The sequence below is a fragment of the Xenopus tropicalis genome, chromosome 1 (genome assembly GCF_000004195.4).
Source record: "Xenopus tropicalis strain Nigerian chromosome 1, UCB_Xtro_10.0, whole genome shotgun sequence".
Lineage (NCBI taxonomy): Eukaryota > Metazoa > Chordata > Amphibia > Anura > Pipidae > Xenopus > Xenopus tropicalis.
The window spans coordinates 79,864,777-79,882,905 of NC_030677.2; the positions used below are offsets into that span (position 1 = coordinate 79,864,777).

Consider the following 18,129-nt stretch of genomic DNA (forward strand, 5'->3'; position numbering starts at 1 on the left):
ACTTATTTGTGGAGCCTGAAATGCTAAAATATGCACTAATATTTGTAGCTTTTCTGGAGATCTAGTGGTATAGGCATTTGCTTATAATGTTGAAGGTGGAGGGGGGTTTCTTTAGAATGCTTGAATTTATGAAAACATTTTATAATCCATTAGGCCTAGCATTAGTAGCCCAGATCTATTAAAGTGTGAAATAAGAGCTCACTACAGAAAAACTTACCCACTTTATATTCATTTGTATGGAGTTTTAGAAGCATATTTATAAAATGGTAAACTCTAACTTTCACACAGTGATAAATACTCCTCTAAAAATCCCATAGGAATTAATAGAAAGTTGGTGAGTTTTTCTATGCTGAGCGCTAATTTCACACTTTCATAAATCTGCCCCTAAATGTGTAGTACAGATTACATGTTTTCAGAACTGTTCTTTTAATGTTACAAATTAAAAGGTAATGTTTTAAGTAGAAATACATTGTTAATAATGTATAGCAAGCAGTCAGCAATTATTTTAGTACATTACCAGTTGTGATGAGTAACTGCACAGGCATGGGTTCATGGTGAACTTCAGCGTTTCCCCATTGGCAGATTTTTTACCGAAACGGCCATGAAAAAAATTTGCCATGTGTAATTTTTCGTGATTCGTTCATCAATAACTATAGGGCCTGTTTATTTTATAGACAGAGGGTTCAAATTTATTTTTATATTATATTGCTTATCTTTATGTTCAGGCACTTTTTCAGTACCAGGCCAATGATCTTTGGCAACAGTGGCAATATGAGAACCACATGCATGATATTACCACACCGTTAAGCAGTGTACACAGGTGTGCTGCCTAGCTCCAGTCCTGACCTCTCCCATTTATCTTCCATTCTGACGGCACTTAAGCCCTAGCAACCAGACAGCAGTTAGAATCCCAAGCATCCCAAGCATATGGGGCCTGCTTTTTTGTTATTACGGTAAATTGCAAGATTGCATCTTTTCAGAAATGAACAAAATCGCAATGAAAAAAAATGTATATGGAATTTTTCTGAACATTAGTTTTCTAAACTTGAGTTTTGAGATTTATAAATTGAAAAATAAATTCAGGGGAAAATATTTGGGAATTAAAACCTGGCAAGTGTTGATAAAAGACCATAGGAGGCGGATTGTCATTATTCGAGCTATTTTATTTTTCAAGTTTCAAGTTGTATTTGTAAAAATGAATATAAAGATTGTGATTGTTGCATTAATGACTTAACTTGAGTTTTTCCAGATGCTTTTTGATTAATATGCTAGCAATCAGGAAAACAAAATCTTGATTGGTTCAATGATCAAGTGTAACAAACCTGAATTTGAAAATCCAGAAATCAACAACCCCCCCCCCCCCCCGTGTTTAAAAATGAAAAAGTCAGTTTTAATCTTGGGGGAAACATACATAAAATATATATGAATGCACGGTGGCATGCATGTAACATTGTACTGTATATATCATTTTTGTAATGTTATGATGTATTTATAATAAGAGGAAATGTACCTGCAGCCACAATAATGATATCTGCCAACTGTGTGTGGCTCTTCAGTAGATCCTTTGGGGTGTAACGATGTGTTATGGTCACAGTAGCATCACCTAATTCAATTACAATTTTTAAAACACTTTTCTCTTCATGCTATAAATTTGAAAATAAACCATAGAAAAATTCATATAAATTTACATACAGAACATATTTCAGTAGAAATCATTGGAAACCATAATCCATTTTTTTTGTGCAAAAAGATAGAATTACAGAAAAACATTTAATTAAAACACTGATAAACCAACCCCTTAGTATATACTTAAACTTAATGTAGTTAAGTATACAATGCTAAGCAACATAATTTGCAAATTAAGTGGCATACACATAGGTCTCCTGTTCTGTATTAGTGTTTGGACCTAGGTAGCATTCCCAGGATCCCTCAGGGCAGTTGCCATTTTGCAGATATATATATATATTCTTGTTATAAGCTAGGAGCTTAGAGAAGGAACTTAGAGCTCGTGTCCATCAGCAATTGCAGCATTCTGTAGGAAGCACTTTATTCTGATGGTCACAGCCCTAATGCCAAATGACCCTGGAACTACTAGACCATGTTCCCTATTTGCCTTATATAAAAAAAAGTTTGATTCCACAGAAAGCACTAAAGGTACACATTTGCCAACTGCACAATTTGTGGCTCATACCACATAAGACCTTCTTTACCTCCTGTATTTGTATGTGATCTAAATACTTTAAAGCAGAGATCCCCAACCTGTTATACCCATGAGCCACATTCTAATGGAAAAAGTGTTGGGGAGCAACACAAGCATAGAAAAAGTTAATGGGAGTGAAAATAGGAGCTATAACTGGCCATTTGGTAGCCCCTATGTGGACTGGCAGCCTACAGAAGGCTCTGTTTGGTTTTACACTGGGTTTTAAGCAATCAACAGCCAGAAATGTAAAAATAAGCACCTACTTTGAGGCCACTGGGAGCAACATCCAAGGTGGTGAGCAACATGTTGCTCACGAACCACTGGTTGGGGATCACTGCTTTAAAGTATTACATCCTTCTCTTATTGTAAATCACAGCATTTATAATAATACATACTGTACATTTACATTTAATATATTTTTTTGAATACTTGTATAGAAATATAGCAATAAGCTCATACGTAGCTATTGGAGCAGTCTATAGACTTTCTTTAAAGGTGAATTATATTTGTTTGTCAATAGTAATTGCATGTATTATGTCATTTAAAGAATGTCTTTGAAGCTTACCTCCTGGTCTCTCGTGTCTTCCATCGGTATGTAGAAGCATAGAAATTGGCATACCAACATTCTTTGATCGGCCAGCAACAACAACATTCTTGCCAAATGTTTCAATACCTAACCAGACATAATAAAGTAAAACTATATTTTTTTTAAAGTCACAGAAGCAACTAAGTAAAACATAGAAAATATATATTATACATCGTCAACACATAACTGCCCTTAAATATAAATGTCCAAATACTCATAAATAAATGTATGAAAAGTTTTATTTCAAAAACTCTATTTTGCAAGGACACCAACATTATAAGTCTTCACCAAATGTCATGTCTCTCCACATTCATGTAGTTTTATACCCTACATATTAGTAGACAATGAATTTATACTGTTAATCATAATTCTTAATCCAGAGCAAGAAGTAGGAATCATCATTATCATCATCATTTCAGCAGTCTTCCCTGCTGACATGTATTATAAATGCTAGTTCAAGGCCTTCATGCCACCAAATTGTCTCATTTTTTTAAACTTTATTTGTTAGAACATCATCCAGTAATTTCTCTCTTAGTGCCCCTATAAGTCAAGAAGAATTTTCAGATCACAATAAAAACCAGCAACCTTTCTGCCATTGTTTGCTAAGTTTTCAGATGATCAAGCAGGAGCAGAAGTAAAAGTAGCTTACAAATACAAACACATCAAAAAGATTACAAAGCCAGGATGAGTTTTCAAGGAGGTGCGAAGAGGATAAACAGAGCTCCCCTCAACGCTGCACTTGGCACTGAGTGTCAGATGAATAATCCAGAGCTCAATGAAGAATGAAGCATTATCCCTGTGTTCACTGCTCTTCCATAGACCAGGGCCCCAATGCATGCTGCCCTTACCTTGTGCTTTAGAATAATGCAAAAGGTAGGGGCAAGAGGGGAGGATTCCTAACTCCTTCTCCCTGCCCGCCCCTTTTAAATCTAGCACAGCCAAACGCAGGCCATGCTAGGTTTAAAGAGCAGTCTGCAGGTCTTTGTACTCCAAAATGGAGCCAGGGGCCTGTGACTATTTGCACATACCACGGAATGGCCAAAGTGAAGAAAATGGCTGATTGAACCCTTTTTCACTTTGCACACTGCATTGGCCATTGTAAATGAACCATAAAGTTTCTTAAATTAGTCACCTCTTAAATTCCACATTGAGTTTGAGGGGGGAATATAGGTTATCTTACCTGTCCTTTTTATAATCTCCCATACAGCAGCAGCAGTGGCAGGAATTATAGACCACTGATCTAGACACAGCCTTCCAATATTCACAATATGGAAGCCATCAACATCCTTTTCAGGTACAACTGCATTGCATATGGCTCGCTCATTTATGTGCTCTAGGAGAGAAAAAAAACAGATTTTATTTTAAGGTCAGTTATATATTTTATCACCATAGGGTTGGATTATTATTATTTTAAACTAAGACCTACGCTTATTAACATAGGAAGAGAATAGAAATGGTACACTATTAGCAATTAATGAAACATGTATGGAGCCATTAAAATGGCCAATTCAGATTTCAGAAAAATACATTTATTGTTTAGGAAATTTATAATATGCATTAAAAGTTGTGATTCTTACATCTGTTGTGTTCTTACATCAGCACTGTTACAATATGATAAGTGAGCACTGAGAATCAGCTTGAATCAGAACAGTAAATTAACAGGTATGGGATCTCTTGCCCAGAACTCTGTTATCCAAAAAGCTCCAAATCACCTGTAGAGTCCATTTATAGCAAAAAATTCAATATTTTTTAATTTTTTTCCCTAAAACTCTGTATAATAAAACATGGTTTATGAGCTGCTAATACTGTACAGTAACAGATGGTAAGTAAGCTTCATGAATCCATATTAGCGGTAAAACAATCCTATTGCCTTTATTTAATGTTTATTTATGTATTTTTTTGGCAGACAAAATTTTGCAGTAGGTGTAAGTTGCCCGTTTACCCTTATAAGAGGTAAAGGTGCTTTAAGCACACAGTACCCTAACTGGCTTAATATACAATAGTGGAAAATATATGTATCAGTTAACAGAAAAATTTGAAAAATTCTGCATTGTGCTCATAGTAAAGTAGATGAAGGGGGAGTTATCGAGTTCAGAGTCTGCTTTAGGCTTATCTCTGCATTAAGTCATAGTTAAGGGATTGGAAAGGGTATATTAGGGAGTGATGTTGTAGCAATATCAACTAGAAAGGGAAGTTTGAGAACAAACTTCATGTTGGTTTGAAAAACGTCAAGTCACTGAATGAAATCTGATCTGTTGTTGGCTTTGCCCACTTTTTCTAACCTTGGACCACAATTATATAGTAAAAACCACTGTGCAAAGTTTGGGGACCCTGGTTTTAATAGTGTCTGAATGGCAGCAATTTAAATTTCCCCACAGAAAGTCAACGAGTGACATCTGATTGGCGGCTCCATCCACTTTTTCTAACCTGGAACTGCCGTTACCCAGTGACTAACTCTGCAAAGTTTGGGGACCCTAGGATTAATAGTTAAAGAATGGCAGCAGTTTAAATTTAAACTAATAAAAGTCAAAAGGTAAATTGTGATTGGTGGTTGGTGGGTATGCCCACTTTTTCTAATCTTGAGTCGAAGTCACCAAGTGACAAGCAATGGGCACCCTGGCATAAATTGTGTGAGAATGGCAGCATTTTAAATTTAAACCAATGAAATTCAATTGATGAAATCTGATTGGCTGTTAGTGGCCCAACCCACTTTTCCCATTTTTGAACTGCAGTCTCCCAGTGACCAAATTGCAAAGTTTGTGGAAATCTGATTGACTAATGGTGACTCAGCCCCTTTTTCAAAACTAAAACTGCAGTCCCCTAGTGACCAGCTGTGAGAACTGTGGGGACCCTGGTGTTAATACTGTGAGAATGGCAGCAGGTTGAATTTCCGCCAAGTCAGTAGGTAAAATCTGATTGGTTGTTCAAAGCTCCGCCCACTTTTTGGCATCAAACAGTCATCATATTTTCATTCAGGCTGACCACATGACTAAGGGGCATATTTATTATGCTGTGTAAAAAACAGCGAGAAAATTCGCCACACATCGCCAGGCTTCGCCATGTAAGAACGGCATAAAACCTGCGTAAAATTGGCATAATTTTTTACACATTTTTCTTCCACCGCAACTTATGGAAAATAACGCGTAATATCCGGCGTTCAGACGGCGATCTTTTCCATTTATTTTACACAGCTTTTTACTCCGTTTTTTTCGGCGAATTAGTTTTACACAGCATAATAAATACGCCCCTAGGTGATTCATATGTGTTTGGGGAGCGTAGCCTCAAAGCTGTAAGATTGGCAGCAGTTTCTATTACCCCATAAAAGTAAATGGGTGAAATTTGATTGGCTGCTGTTGGCCCCACCACTTTGGATCATCCAACAAATGTTGCTGTTTCATTCGGGGTGACCCCATGATTATGTTATTCAAGTTTGGGGGTGTAGCTTCAAAGCTGTAAGAGTGGCAGCAGTTTGAAATCTTCCCTGTCAAAGTCAATGTGAAAATTGGGGTGTTCAGAGCGGCGCCAAGAAAAGCACAAGCCATGGGCGTCCACAGAAGGGGGCAAGAGGGGGCACTTGCCCCCCCCTGCATAGGTGGATTTTCCATAAGGCTAGGGGAGGCTAAGCCTCCCCAAACCTGCTTGGCACATTAAAAAAAAAAAAAAAAACCTTACTCTGTTTCTGCACTGTCCTGGAAAGCTGTTCTTGCAAGCCCGTTTTGCTGTGCTCCGATTGGATCTTTCTTCTTGTGGATTCTCCAATCAGAGCACAGCTTTCTTGACAGACAGTAAAATTGACCAATCAGAGCACAGATGCACACAGGAATCGGGAGATTTTGCAAAAAGAATCTGCAGAAGAATCTGCAGCTGTAACTTTACCTAAGAACCAACTCTCAACTTTTGCTGCAGATTTCATCCCACAGGTACTATACACAGGTACTATACATTTCTAAAGAATCACTAGCTGACATTAAATTGTTTTTTGCCTGACCTGACATCTATAATAATTTATAATCTATCCCCTACCCTAACAGATGGAGGGTAAGTTAACTCTTTCCCTCTGAAAAAGCTCATTGTGTGTTTGTATATTTGTTGTTGTTTTTTGCACTTACTATTTATTTTTTTTTGTCATTGTTTTGTTCATTTATAGTAAGTTACAGTGGAGCCAATGTTGTGTATCAGTGCCAGTGTTATAGTGCCAGGGCCTGAATATCTGCCATCAGTACCCACTGCTTCTCACTGTATATAATGTGCTGGGTTTGTAAATACGGACTGCATCTCACTGCATATAATGGGGAGTCAGTACCCACTGCCTTTCTTGCTATAAAACTAACATAAACACATCTAAAGGGGTGGTTTACTTTTAAGTTAACCTTTAGTATGTTATGAAATGGCCTATTCCTAGCAACTTTGCAATTGGTCTTCCTAATTAATTTTTTTGAATAATTTGCCTCTGTTCTGCCTCTTTCCAGATTTCAAATGGGGGCCAAAAATATTGCTCTGTGAGGCTACAATTTTATTATTATTATAATTTTGTATTACTTATTTTTCCAAGTAGGCCCCTTAACTATTCATATTCCCATCTCTTGTTTAAACCACTACCTGGTTGCTAGGGTAAATAAGACCCTAGCAACCAGATAGCTGCTGAAATACCAAATGGAGAGCTGCTGAACAAAAAGCTAAATAACTGAAAAACCATTAAAAATAAAAGTGAATTCGAATGCGAACTAGCACTTGAAGCTAACTGATCACAAACACAAATGTTTGCAGATCCCCTCACAGAAGTGCACGTATGAATACTTTTACATCCTAAACATTTTAGGGTAAAAAAAAGCACCCCCTGCACTTTTGTACAGTATCCCTGGAAGTCAGTGGGAATGGCAAGAGGTAGTTGGGAGGTTAATTTTTTACACCAGCAGCAAATCCACTAAGTCTCACATTAGCTGTAGGTCAGTCTGTGTATGGGCCATCTTTAGCCTCCCCAAACAAAAAAGTCACCCTCCGCCTATGCCCCCCTGGAAAAGTAGCAAAAAAAACCTCAGTCGGACTTCTGACTTGCCAGCTGCAGCATCTCCCCGGCACTTCCCACTCGTGACGTCAGAGGCAGCGCCACCTGATAGCAGCGCCACCTACGGCCGGCAGACAGTCCAACGGCAGCTGTCTGAGGAGGGTCCAAAGGCGCTTACATGGCACAGGGTTATGTTGGGTTTGAGTGCAGCTGCTTAACTCTCATAAAATAAACCACTGTCTCCTGTGTCTCGGTGTTTCCCGCACCGATGTTGTTTCCATACAGGTTGGAACTGGCCAGTGAGTCCAAACACAGGACTGTAATTTTAGAGGCGATCCCGGGATATTATTAGTTATATTACATATGTTCAACACTATATACTGTTCTACTCCAGTTGCCCTCTGTCTACATGTACATGTGCAGCACTATCGCTGCTCCTATCCATTTGCCCCGCTAAGAGAGAGCCTGCCCACCCCAAGCATTCCTACACATACACACTCCCATGCCTCCCCCCCAAATCCCAAACAAATGAAAGGGTGCCCCGCCTCCAGCCGCACAACTGGACGCATCACACCGGCCACTCCCTGAAGCCCTTTCTGTAGCTCCTGTAGCCGCTCTGTACGACCCTCACACCCACCCCAGTTCCGTAAGCGCAGCTCCACTCGCAGCCCCTCTATCTGTACACATCTGCATCGTCCATGCCCCCTATTACTACAACCTTCACCTCAACTCCTCTCCCCGTTTCTCATGTGGCACTGTGAGGAGGCGGACTTTTCCCTAGCAGGTACAGGCGCTGGACACGCCCCTAAGTGACTTCAAACTGTCCCCGCCCACATTCTGGGCACGTGACTGTGACATCACGACCTCCTGAAAGCCGCTCCAGTCTGGCACCCAGTGAGAGTTTACATCATGTATATGTATATATATATATTTGTCTGTTGCAGGATGATGCTAGCTTACTTGCCCCCCCTTGGAAAATTTTCTGCGGACACCCATGGCACAAGCAACCTGCTCCGCTAAGTGAGTGAAGAGTGGAGAGTTTGGGTGTTTTACCCCTAAAACTGTAGCATTTAGAAAATGGGGGGGGCTAAGAAGAAGAAAAAGCGGAAGAATAAGCTGAAGTCGAAGAACAGTATGTTGGGTTTCTCTATTTGCCCTGTTTTTGTGATTAAAACAATTGGCAAAAAGACTGTTCGCTCTGATACCATCCTACAAAATCTGCCATGTAGTTTAGTTCTTATAGTTTCAAAAAAGTAATTTTACACTGGGATAGCATCATGAGCCAAAACTAGACCACTTGTTTGGACTTTAGTAATCCTTTAACAGTTAAAAAACCTAAAAGGCGCCTTGAAATGAATAAGTAATCAGTAACCAATAAAAGAAACTAATTAAGTGATTAGTAAAAGTGAGCGAAAGTTGTAATGTATACTGATAGCAGTTACATTTCAAAAGAGTAGAACCTGATAACTAAATTTACTTCCTATTATAATTCATTATTAAAAATACCAGCAGTATGTAGAGTCTAGTAGGAATGTTTGAGGCTATCGTATTCAAAACACAAACTATTCAGTATTAAGGGAAGTATTTGTAGAAATATTTTGAATACATTTCCTGTAGTTCTGCATTAGCTTTACAAGTTCACCTTTAAACCCTGTCAACATTTTCACTTTTTTGCTGTCTTTTGCTCCCACATGTACTTTCCCCCTGGATTCTACTTATTTCCCTTAAAGCATTTTCACCTACGCAGCAAAATAACCTCAGTCACTGTGTGTAAAAAGGCAAACAGCAGTTTCCAAATTGTGTCAGAACATTTTGGAAAACAAAATATTAATAAAGAAGAAGTCAAAATCACTGTGGGTGTCATTTTGTTAGGCATCCAGTGCCTAAAATCAGTTACCCTCTACCATGGCCTAGAGCAAGGATTCCCAACCTATTTTATTTGTGAGCCACATTGAAATGTAAATAGAGTTGGGGAGCAACACAAGCATAAAAATGTTCCTTGGGGGCCAAATATGGTCTGTGATTGGTTATTTGGTAGCCCCTATGTGAACTGGCAGCCTACAGGAGACTCAGTTTGTAAGTACACATGTTTTTTACACAACCAAAATTTGTCTCTAAGCCAGAAATTAAAAAATAAAGACATTTTTTGAGGCCATTGGCAGCAAAATCCAAGAGTTGATGAGCAACAACAGTGGTTGGGGACCACTGGGCTGGAGCTTTTCTTGTTTAAAGAATGCACCTACCTGCAGTACATTCCAGCAGAGTGCCAAGCTGCCATTACTTCCTTGGGTCCAATGTATCCCTTGCTTGGTGCAGAAAACCCAAGATGACCCATAGCTAATGTAGGGAAGCAGGGCATGACAGGAAACAGGCCCCCCTTCCTTCTAAGTCCATGTTGGGTTTAACTGACTTAAGCTTTCTGGAGTTAAAAGGGATTGGTCACTAGGGGGCTTTCATAAAAGCTGAGGCTAATATATTCAGTCAAGTTTGGACAAGCCCTGCCAGCATCCCTCCCTCTTTCCCCTTTTTCATGTAGTAGAAGAGGGGGCTTGTAGCTAGTGGGGGTGTCCATATGTGGGACCTGGTGGTCATGATAAGCAAGGGGAAGTTTCTGTTTTACATTAATATGTTATCACATGGTTCTATTATAACGTTATATACTATATAGAGTTTGGTACTCCATTAAGTGTACATTGGTTATTTGTAATTGATTAAAAAAAATGCTGTGCAGCCTTTTCATCTCAAAAACTGTGTCTTGGAGGCAGATTAACTAAAACTTACATTTTTCTTACTTTTATTTTTTTGAAAGTTTGAATTAACTCATTTCCACAAATGTCAGACATTTATCAAAAAATCTAAACTAAAAAAAGCACATGTGGGAAAAAGTGTAAAAGTCACAAAAATCGCAACTTCGTCTTGTCACATGATAACCGCAACTTTTTCATATTGCCGCACAGAAACCAGCATCAAATACCTGAAATTCTTTAAAAATTCTAAGCAAAGAAAGATCTTCCCCTTGGAAAGGGGAATATCTGCCACTGACTTCTACATGATCTCAACAAGATTTCGGATTTGGAATTTTGGCAGTTTTAATATAAATAATAATAAACCTCAAGATTTTTTTCCAAGTTTTGGTGCAAAAAATAGCAGAATAGTGAAAAAAAAATCTGAGCATTAGTAAATGCCCACCTTAGTGTTCAATGGTATGTGGTGGTGTCTTTGAAAAATCCAGGGTTTGTCATATCAGGGGTGGAGGACTAAACTTGATATTGTCCTGGCCATACACAGCACAGTAAATTCGGAAATGATTGAAATACTGTATTTGCAGGGCATTGGATACCTAGGAGCAGGGACTCAGATGATGAGAGTTGTATTCTTTTACAAATAAGCACATGCCTAGGGCGCTTTGCTCGGGGATGGAATTCCAAGTTCTGAAGAATTACTAGTTTGGAGGGAGGGAGCAAGTATCAGCCAAGAAGGTGGCAGTGGAATTGACTGCTTAAAGAGGCTTGGGGGTTGGGGTATGAGCAGAGAGCAAGTAGGCTGGTGGGGCATTGGGCCAAGTAGTATTGCCTTGGGTCCCAATACTACTTGGTCCAGCTCTGTTTGTATGTGTCAAAACCTGAGAAATCCTGCTCAGAATTATAGTCAGCCCTTAGGCAGTAAGTATGGGGGCGTAGAGAACAAAATGCTATGTGTTAATGGGTTGTGGGTTGTGGGTGCAGCATCTGTCTGATATGAAATACATGGAATGTATAAATGATCAGTGTTTTGCATAAGTTTCTGATCTGTTTCACAAGTTAGATATAGATTATTTTCTTTTCCTGTTCAGTAAATGCAAAGAGTACATAATGGATTGCTAAATTATGTAAGTAAGTATTTAAGAAATATCTGTGGCCCCCACAACCTTGTGCGTGGCTCAAGATCCCCCCAATCCCCCAGTTAGGGTTGGGAAGTGGGAGCATTTTAAGACCAGGGTCTACTCCCCCTATAATTCCAGGGAGGTATTGGGATATTGCCCATTGTATTTAGTATTTTTAAGGGAATATAAACCTTACTGGATTACAACTCCCAGCAATCTTCAAGCATTAAAGTGTTAATAAAAATGGGAACAAGATTGGAGCTGTAGCCCTGCAGTCATAGAAACCAATAATTAAAGCAACAGTGCACTATAAAGCCACAATGGAAATACCCAAAAAAGGGGGAAAGTAGAAAAAACTACTGCACTGCCTATTCCACGCCCCTTATAACACTTGAGTTTGTATTTATAGGTCAGTAATATCATTTATGTCTCTGTAGTGGACTGTTTGTAATACTTCAATATGTTAAAACTTAACTTTTATTCATATTAAGCTAAAAGAAAATTATTGATATATAACCATGTTCATAAAAACAGATAAAAAGTAACTGTGTGGAGCATGTTGTGGGTTAAGGGTCAGGATAGACTATAGTTATTGTTGCTGATGAATCAACATTCACAACATTTCCTTAATACAAAGGGGATTCCACTACTTTTTTACACATGGAAATGTCACTTATTTATGAATATAAATACTGGATGTGTTGTGAAAATGACATACCAGCAGCACTGTACAAAAATGTGTGCAATACAGTCAGTGTAAATGAATGAACATTTCCTGCTACCACAAGCCTGTAACCATACTAGGTGGTCACTTCCGAGTGAAAACTGGAAAGCCACAATTTTGTAATGATTTTTAGAAGGGAAGGAAGTATCAAATGCTACCACGAGAAAGTAACTTCTATATAACACCTTTCTGTTGTAACGTCAGTGTGAATGAATAATGGGGAAGTGATATTTTATTAGCAAGCATAAAATGGAATGTGTTACGTCTGTAGTGGTGCTGGCTCTCTCATGTCAGGAATTCAGGTGTGACTGCCCCACCTGTTTGCAAACAAGCTGCTGGCTGCCAGGATCTGGAACCACCCAACTATTACTTGTGCAGTTCCTAAGTAGTAGACTGATACCACAGCATTACATTTATGTTATGGAAGGAAGCTCAAAAGCAATGCAGAAAAAGAAATTAAACACAATATGAAACACAATTGTGAGAAAGAGATACAGAATAGAAGCAAGAGGAAAAGCAATGCAGAAACAGAAATGAAACACAACTGTGATTCAGCTTAAGAGCTGCAGATAGATTTATTTGATAGAATAGGTGACATAAGAGACATCATATAGTATGGAATTTGAACCAAAGACAAGATACATTGCAGCAAAACTCTAGTTTAGCCATGCACTGAAAGCAAAAGGATTTGTGAATTAAAAAAATATACAGATCATCCATTTTTTCCCAGCACAAATACAGTAACTCGCTGAGGGTTGTGAGAGTTGTAGTTCAGTAACTGGAAAACTGGAACTTAAGAAAAGTGCAGGACAGGGTACAAGTGTGCAGAAAACATGGCAATTTGTGAGCATTTTTTTGTACTTCGTACCTGCCCTGCACTCTGTAAATGACCCCTTATATCTTAAACTAACAAATAGGCAAGGAATGACGGCACACACAGGATTTTCACAGTCAGTCATAGAGTTTTTGCAAAAAAATATTTAGAGGTTTATTTTGACCAACGTTTCAGTTCCACGCAGGAACTTTCGTCAGGGTTACCCTGAGTGTGAAAATCCTGTGTTGCCGTCATTCCATGCCTGTTTAAATTACTTCTTGCACAGGCACCCGGGTATCATCACTATTTAAGGTGTGCAGCTCCCAAGCAGCTTGTATTAAACTAACAAATAAATATTATAGTATAGCAACTTTTCTGTTTTTGAAAGCATATCATGCCAGAATGCAACAATGTGCTTGACACAGAGACAATGTGATTCACTAATGAAGTAGGAGTGCTATCTAGTGGTGCTACATATGAACTGAACAAACGGGACAGAAGTCTGTGTAAAATGGCATGCAGTAAGAAATATGGATGTCAATGTGGGTTAATCATACCATGTCATACTTCCTAATGACATCCAAGTGATAGCAACAGCAGGAGGAGGCACCAAAGTAAGTAGTAATACACTGTATGGGACCTTTAGTGAACTGAGGAATTGTATAACTGTTTCATTATTAATTCTTTGCTGCTTGCTAACAAAGCATAATGAAACTAGAAAGGGAAGTTTGAGAACCAACTTCATGATGGGTTGAAAAACATCAAGTCAAGTCACTGAATGAAATCTGATCTGTTGATGGCTCTGCCACTTTTTCTAAACTTGGACCACAGTTATATAGAAAAAACCACTGTGCAACGTTTGGGGCCCTGGTTTTAATAGTGTCTGAATGGCAGCAATTTAAAGTCAACGCGTGACATCTGATTGGTGGTTGGTGGCTCTGCCCACTTTTTCTAATCTGGAACTGCAGTTACCCAGTGACTAACTCTGCAAAGTTTAGGGGCCCTAGGATTAATAGTTAAAGAACGGCAGCAGTTTAAATTTAAACCAATAAAAGTCAATAGGTAAATTGTGATTGGTGGTGGTGCCCAATTTTTCTAACCTCGAGTTGAAGTCACCCAGTGACAAACAGTGGGCACCCTGGCATAAATAGTGTGAGAAAGGCAGCATTTTAAATTTAAACCAATGAAATCTGGCTGTTAGTGGCCCAACCCACTTTTCCTATTTTTTGAACTGGAGTCCCCAAGTGACCAACTCTGCAAAGTTTGGTGACTCAGGCATAAAAATTTTGAGACTGACAGCGTTTTACACTTCCCCATTGAAAGTAGGTGAAATTTGATTGGCTATTGGTGGCTCCGCCCACTTTTCCCCCCCTATTTTTGAACGGCAAATACCCAGTGACTAACTCTGGAAAGTATACACAACCCTGGACTTAATATTTAAATAATGGCATCAGTTTAAAAACAAAGCAATGAAATTTAACAAAATGGCCTGACCCCCCCCTCCAAAAAAATGGTACGATCCAACCCCCCCAACAGAATGGTACGATCCATCCCCCCTTCCAACAAAATGGTATGGTCCAACCCCCCCTCCAATAACATGGTACGGCCTAACCCCCCCTCTAATTAAATGGTACGGTCCGAACCGCTCCAACAAAATGGTACGGTCCATCCCCCCTTCCAACAAAATGGTATGCCCTGACCCCCCCTCCAGTAAAATGGTACGTCCAACCCCCCCTCCAACAATATGGTACGCTCCAACCCCCATTACAACAAAATGGTATGGTCCAACCCCCCCTCCAACAAAATGGTATGGTCCAACCCCCCTTCCAACAAAATGGTACGGCCTAACCCCCCCTCCAATAAAATGGTACGTCCAACCCCCCCTCCAACAATATGGTACGGTCCAACCCCCATTCCAACAAAATGGTATGGTCCAACCCCCCTCCAATAAAATGGTATGGTCTGACCCCCCTCCAATAAAATGGTATGGTCCAACCCCCCTTCCAACAAAATGGTACGGCCTAACCCCCCCTCCAATAAAATGGTACGTCCAACCCCCCCTCCAACAATATGGTACGGTCCAACCCCCATTCCAACAAAATGGTATGGTCCAACCCCCCTCCAATAAAATGGTATGGTCCGACCTCCCCTCCAACAAAATGGTATGGTCCAACCCCCCTTCCAACAAAATGGTACGGCCTAACCCCCCCTCCAATAAAATGGTATGTCCAACCCCCCCTCCAACAATATGGTACGGTCCAACCCCCATTCCAACAAAATGGTATGGTCCAACCCCCCTCCAATAAAATGGTATGGTCTGACCCCCCTCCAATAAAATGGTACGGACCTACCCCCCCTTCAAGAAAAAATGGTACAGCCCAATACCCCCTCCAAAAAAATGGTACGGCCCAACCCCCCCTCCAATAAAATGGTATGGTCCAACCCCCCCTCCAATAAAATGGTACGGCCAGACCCCCCCTCCAACAAAATGGGACGGCCCAACACCCCCCTTCAATAAGATGGTACAGCCTAACACCCCCCTCCAACAAAATGCTCCGACCCCCCCTTTAGTTACAGGGGCTGTCATGAAACCATATCATGGTTATCATATCATATCATATCATGCTGTTCTTCGACGTCAGCTTATTCTTCCGCTTTTTCTTATTATTATTCTTAATGCCCCCCATTTTCTAATCGCTACTCCTCCTACAGTTTTAGGGGTACAACACCCAAACTCCCCACACTTCTTCACCCTATAATGGAGCAGGTTGCTTGTGCTTTTCTAAGGGATCCCTCCCCCTGTCTATTTGTGGCGCCGCTCCGAACCCCCCAATTTTTTGACAGGGAAGATTTTTAAACTGCTGCCACACTTACAGCTTTGAAGCTACACCCCCTAAACTTGAATAACCCCAAAGTGGGAGGGGCCAACAACAGCCAATCACATGTCACCCATTGACTTTTATGGGGAAATTGAATCATATAGTCAAGGGGTCAGCCTGAATGAAAATATGATGATTGTTGGATGCCCAAAAGTGGACGGAGCTGTGAACAGCCAATCAGATTTTACCTATTGACTTGGCGGAAATTCAACCTGATGCCATTCTCACAGTAATAACACCAGGGTCCCCAAACTTTGCAGAGTTAGGCACCAGGTAACTGCAGTTCAAGGTTAGGAAAAGTGGGTGGAGCCACCAACAGCCAATCAGATTTTACCTATTGGCTTTCAATGGGAAAATTGAACCTGCTGCCATTCTCACAGTATTAACCCCAGGGTCCCCAAACTTTTCACAGTTGGTCACTAGGGGACTGCAGTTTTAGTTTTGAAAAAATGGGCAGGCCACCAACAGCCAATCAGATTTCACCTATTGAATTTTATTGGTTTGTTGCCAGGGTTCCCAAACTTTGCAGAGTCAGTCACTGGGTTACTACATACTCAATCCATTTCTTTCATTGTATAGACTTCATATGTTTAAATTTAAACTGCTGCCATTCTTTAAATACCCAGTGACTAACTTTGTAAAGTTTAGCAACGCTGGAATTAATACTTAAATAATGGCATCAGTTTAAATATTAACCAATTAAATTGAATGGGTGGAAATGGATTGGGTCTGCTTTGCAAAGTTTGGGGACCTTAGTATTAATATTTAAAGAATGACAGCAGTTTATATTTAAACATATTAAGTCTATAGGCAAAGGTAAAGGTATAGGATTGGCTGTTGTTGGCCACACCCACTTTTCTAAACTTGAAAATAGTCACTCAGTGACAAACTGTGCAAAGTTTGGGAACCCTGGTATCAAACCAATAAAATTCAATAGGTAAAATATGATTGACTGTTGGTGGCTCTGCCCACTTTTTCAAAACTAAAACTGAAGTCCCCTATTGACCAACTGTGAAAACTTTGGGGACCCTGGGGTTAATACTGTGAGAATGGCCGCAGGTTGAATTTCCCCATTGAAAGTCAATAGGTAAAATCTGATTCAAGTTTGGGGGGTGTAGCTTTAAAGCTGTAAGTGTGGCAGCAGTTTAAATCTTCCCTGTCAAAGTCAATGGGAAAATTGGGGTGTTCGGAGCAGCTCCCCAAAAAGATGGGGGGGGGGGCGGGATCACTTAGAAAAGCACAAGCAACCTGCTCTGCTATACGGCAAAGAAGTGTGGAGAATCTGGGTGTTGTACCCCTAAACTGTAGGAGGAGTAGCGTTTAGAAAATGGGCGGCGCTAAGAAATAGAAGAAGAAGAAAAAGCTGAAGTCGAAGAATAGTCTGTGGGTTTTTCAACGTAACATAATGATATGGTTTCATGAAAGCCCCTGTAACTAAAGATGGGACCGTACCATTTTATTGGAGGGGGGGGTCGGACTGTACCATTTTATTGGAGGGGGGGGTGTCTGACCGTACCATTCTGTTGGAGGGGGGGTTGGACCAAACCATTTTGTTAGGGGGGGGGTCGGACTGTACCATTTTATTGGAGGGGGTGTCTGACCGTACCATTTTGTTGGAGGGGGGGGTTGGACCAAACCATTTTGTTAGAGGGGGGAGTTGGACCGTACCATTTTGTTGGAGGGGGATGTTGGACCGCACCATATTGTTGGGGGGGGGGTCAGACCGTACCATTTTGTTGGGAAGGGGTCGGACCGTACCAATTTGTTGGGGGATGGGGGTCGGACCGTACCATTTTGTTGGGGGGGGGTCGGACCGTACCATTTTGTTGGGGGGGGGGGGGCGGTCGGACCATACCATTTTATTGGAGGGGGGTGTCGGACTGCACCATTTTGTTGGGGGGGTCGGACCTTACCATTTTGTTGGGGGGGGTCAGACTGTACCATTTTATTGGAGGGGGTGTCTGACCGTACCATTTTGTTGGATGGGGGGTCGGACCAAACCATTTTGTTGGAGGGGGGGTCGGAGAGTACCATTTTGTTGGAGGGGGGGTCAGACTGT

General features: G+C 40.4%; 1 protein-coding gene across 1 annotated transcript in view; it reads right to left on the reverse strand.

Annotated features, from left to right (window-relative positions):
- mthfd2l (methylenetetrahydrofolate dehydrogenase (NADP+ dependent) 2 like) overlaps window positions 1-18,129 on the reverse strand; it is a 51,679-nt gene that overhangs the window by 17,327 nt on the left and 16,223 nt on the right. The window contains exons 5-7 of the mRNA XM_002941768.4: window positions 3,967-4,119; window positions 2,766-2,873; window positions 1,511-1,603 (exon numbers count right to left, since the gene is read on the reverse strand). Coding sequence (XP_002941814.2) covers window positions 1,511-1,603; window positions 2,766-2,873; window positions 3,967-4,119 — 354 coding nt within the window. The remainder of the gene's footprint in view (window positions 1-1,510; window positions 1,604-2,765; window positions 2,874-3,966; window positions 4,120-18,129) is intronic.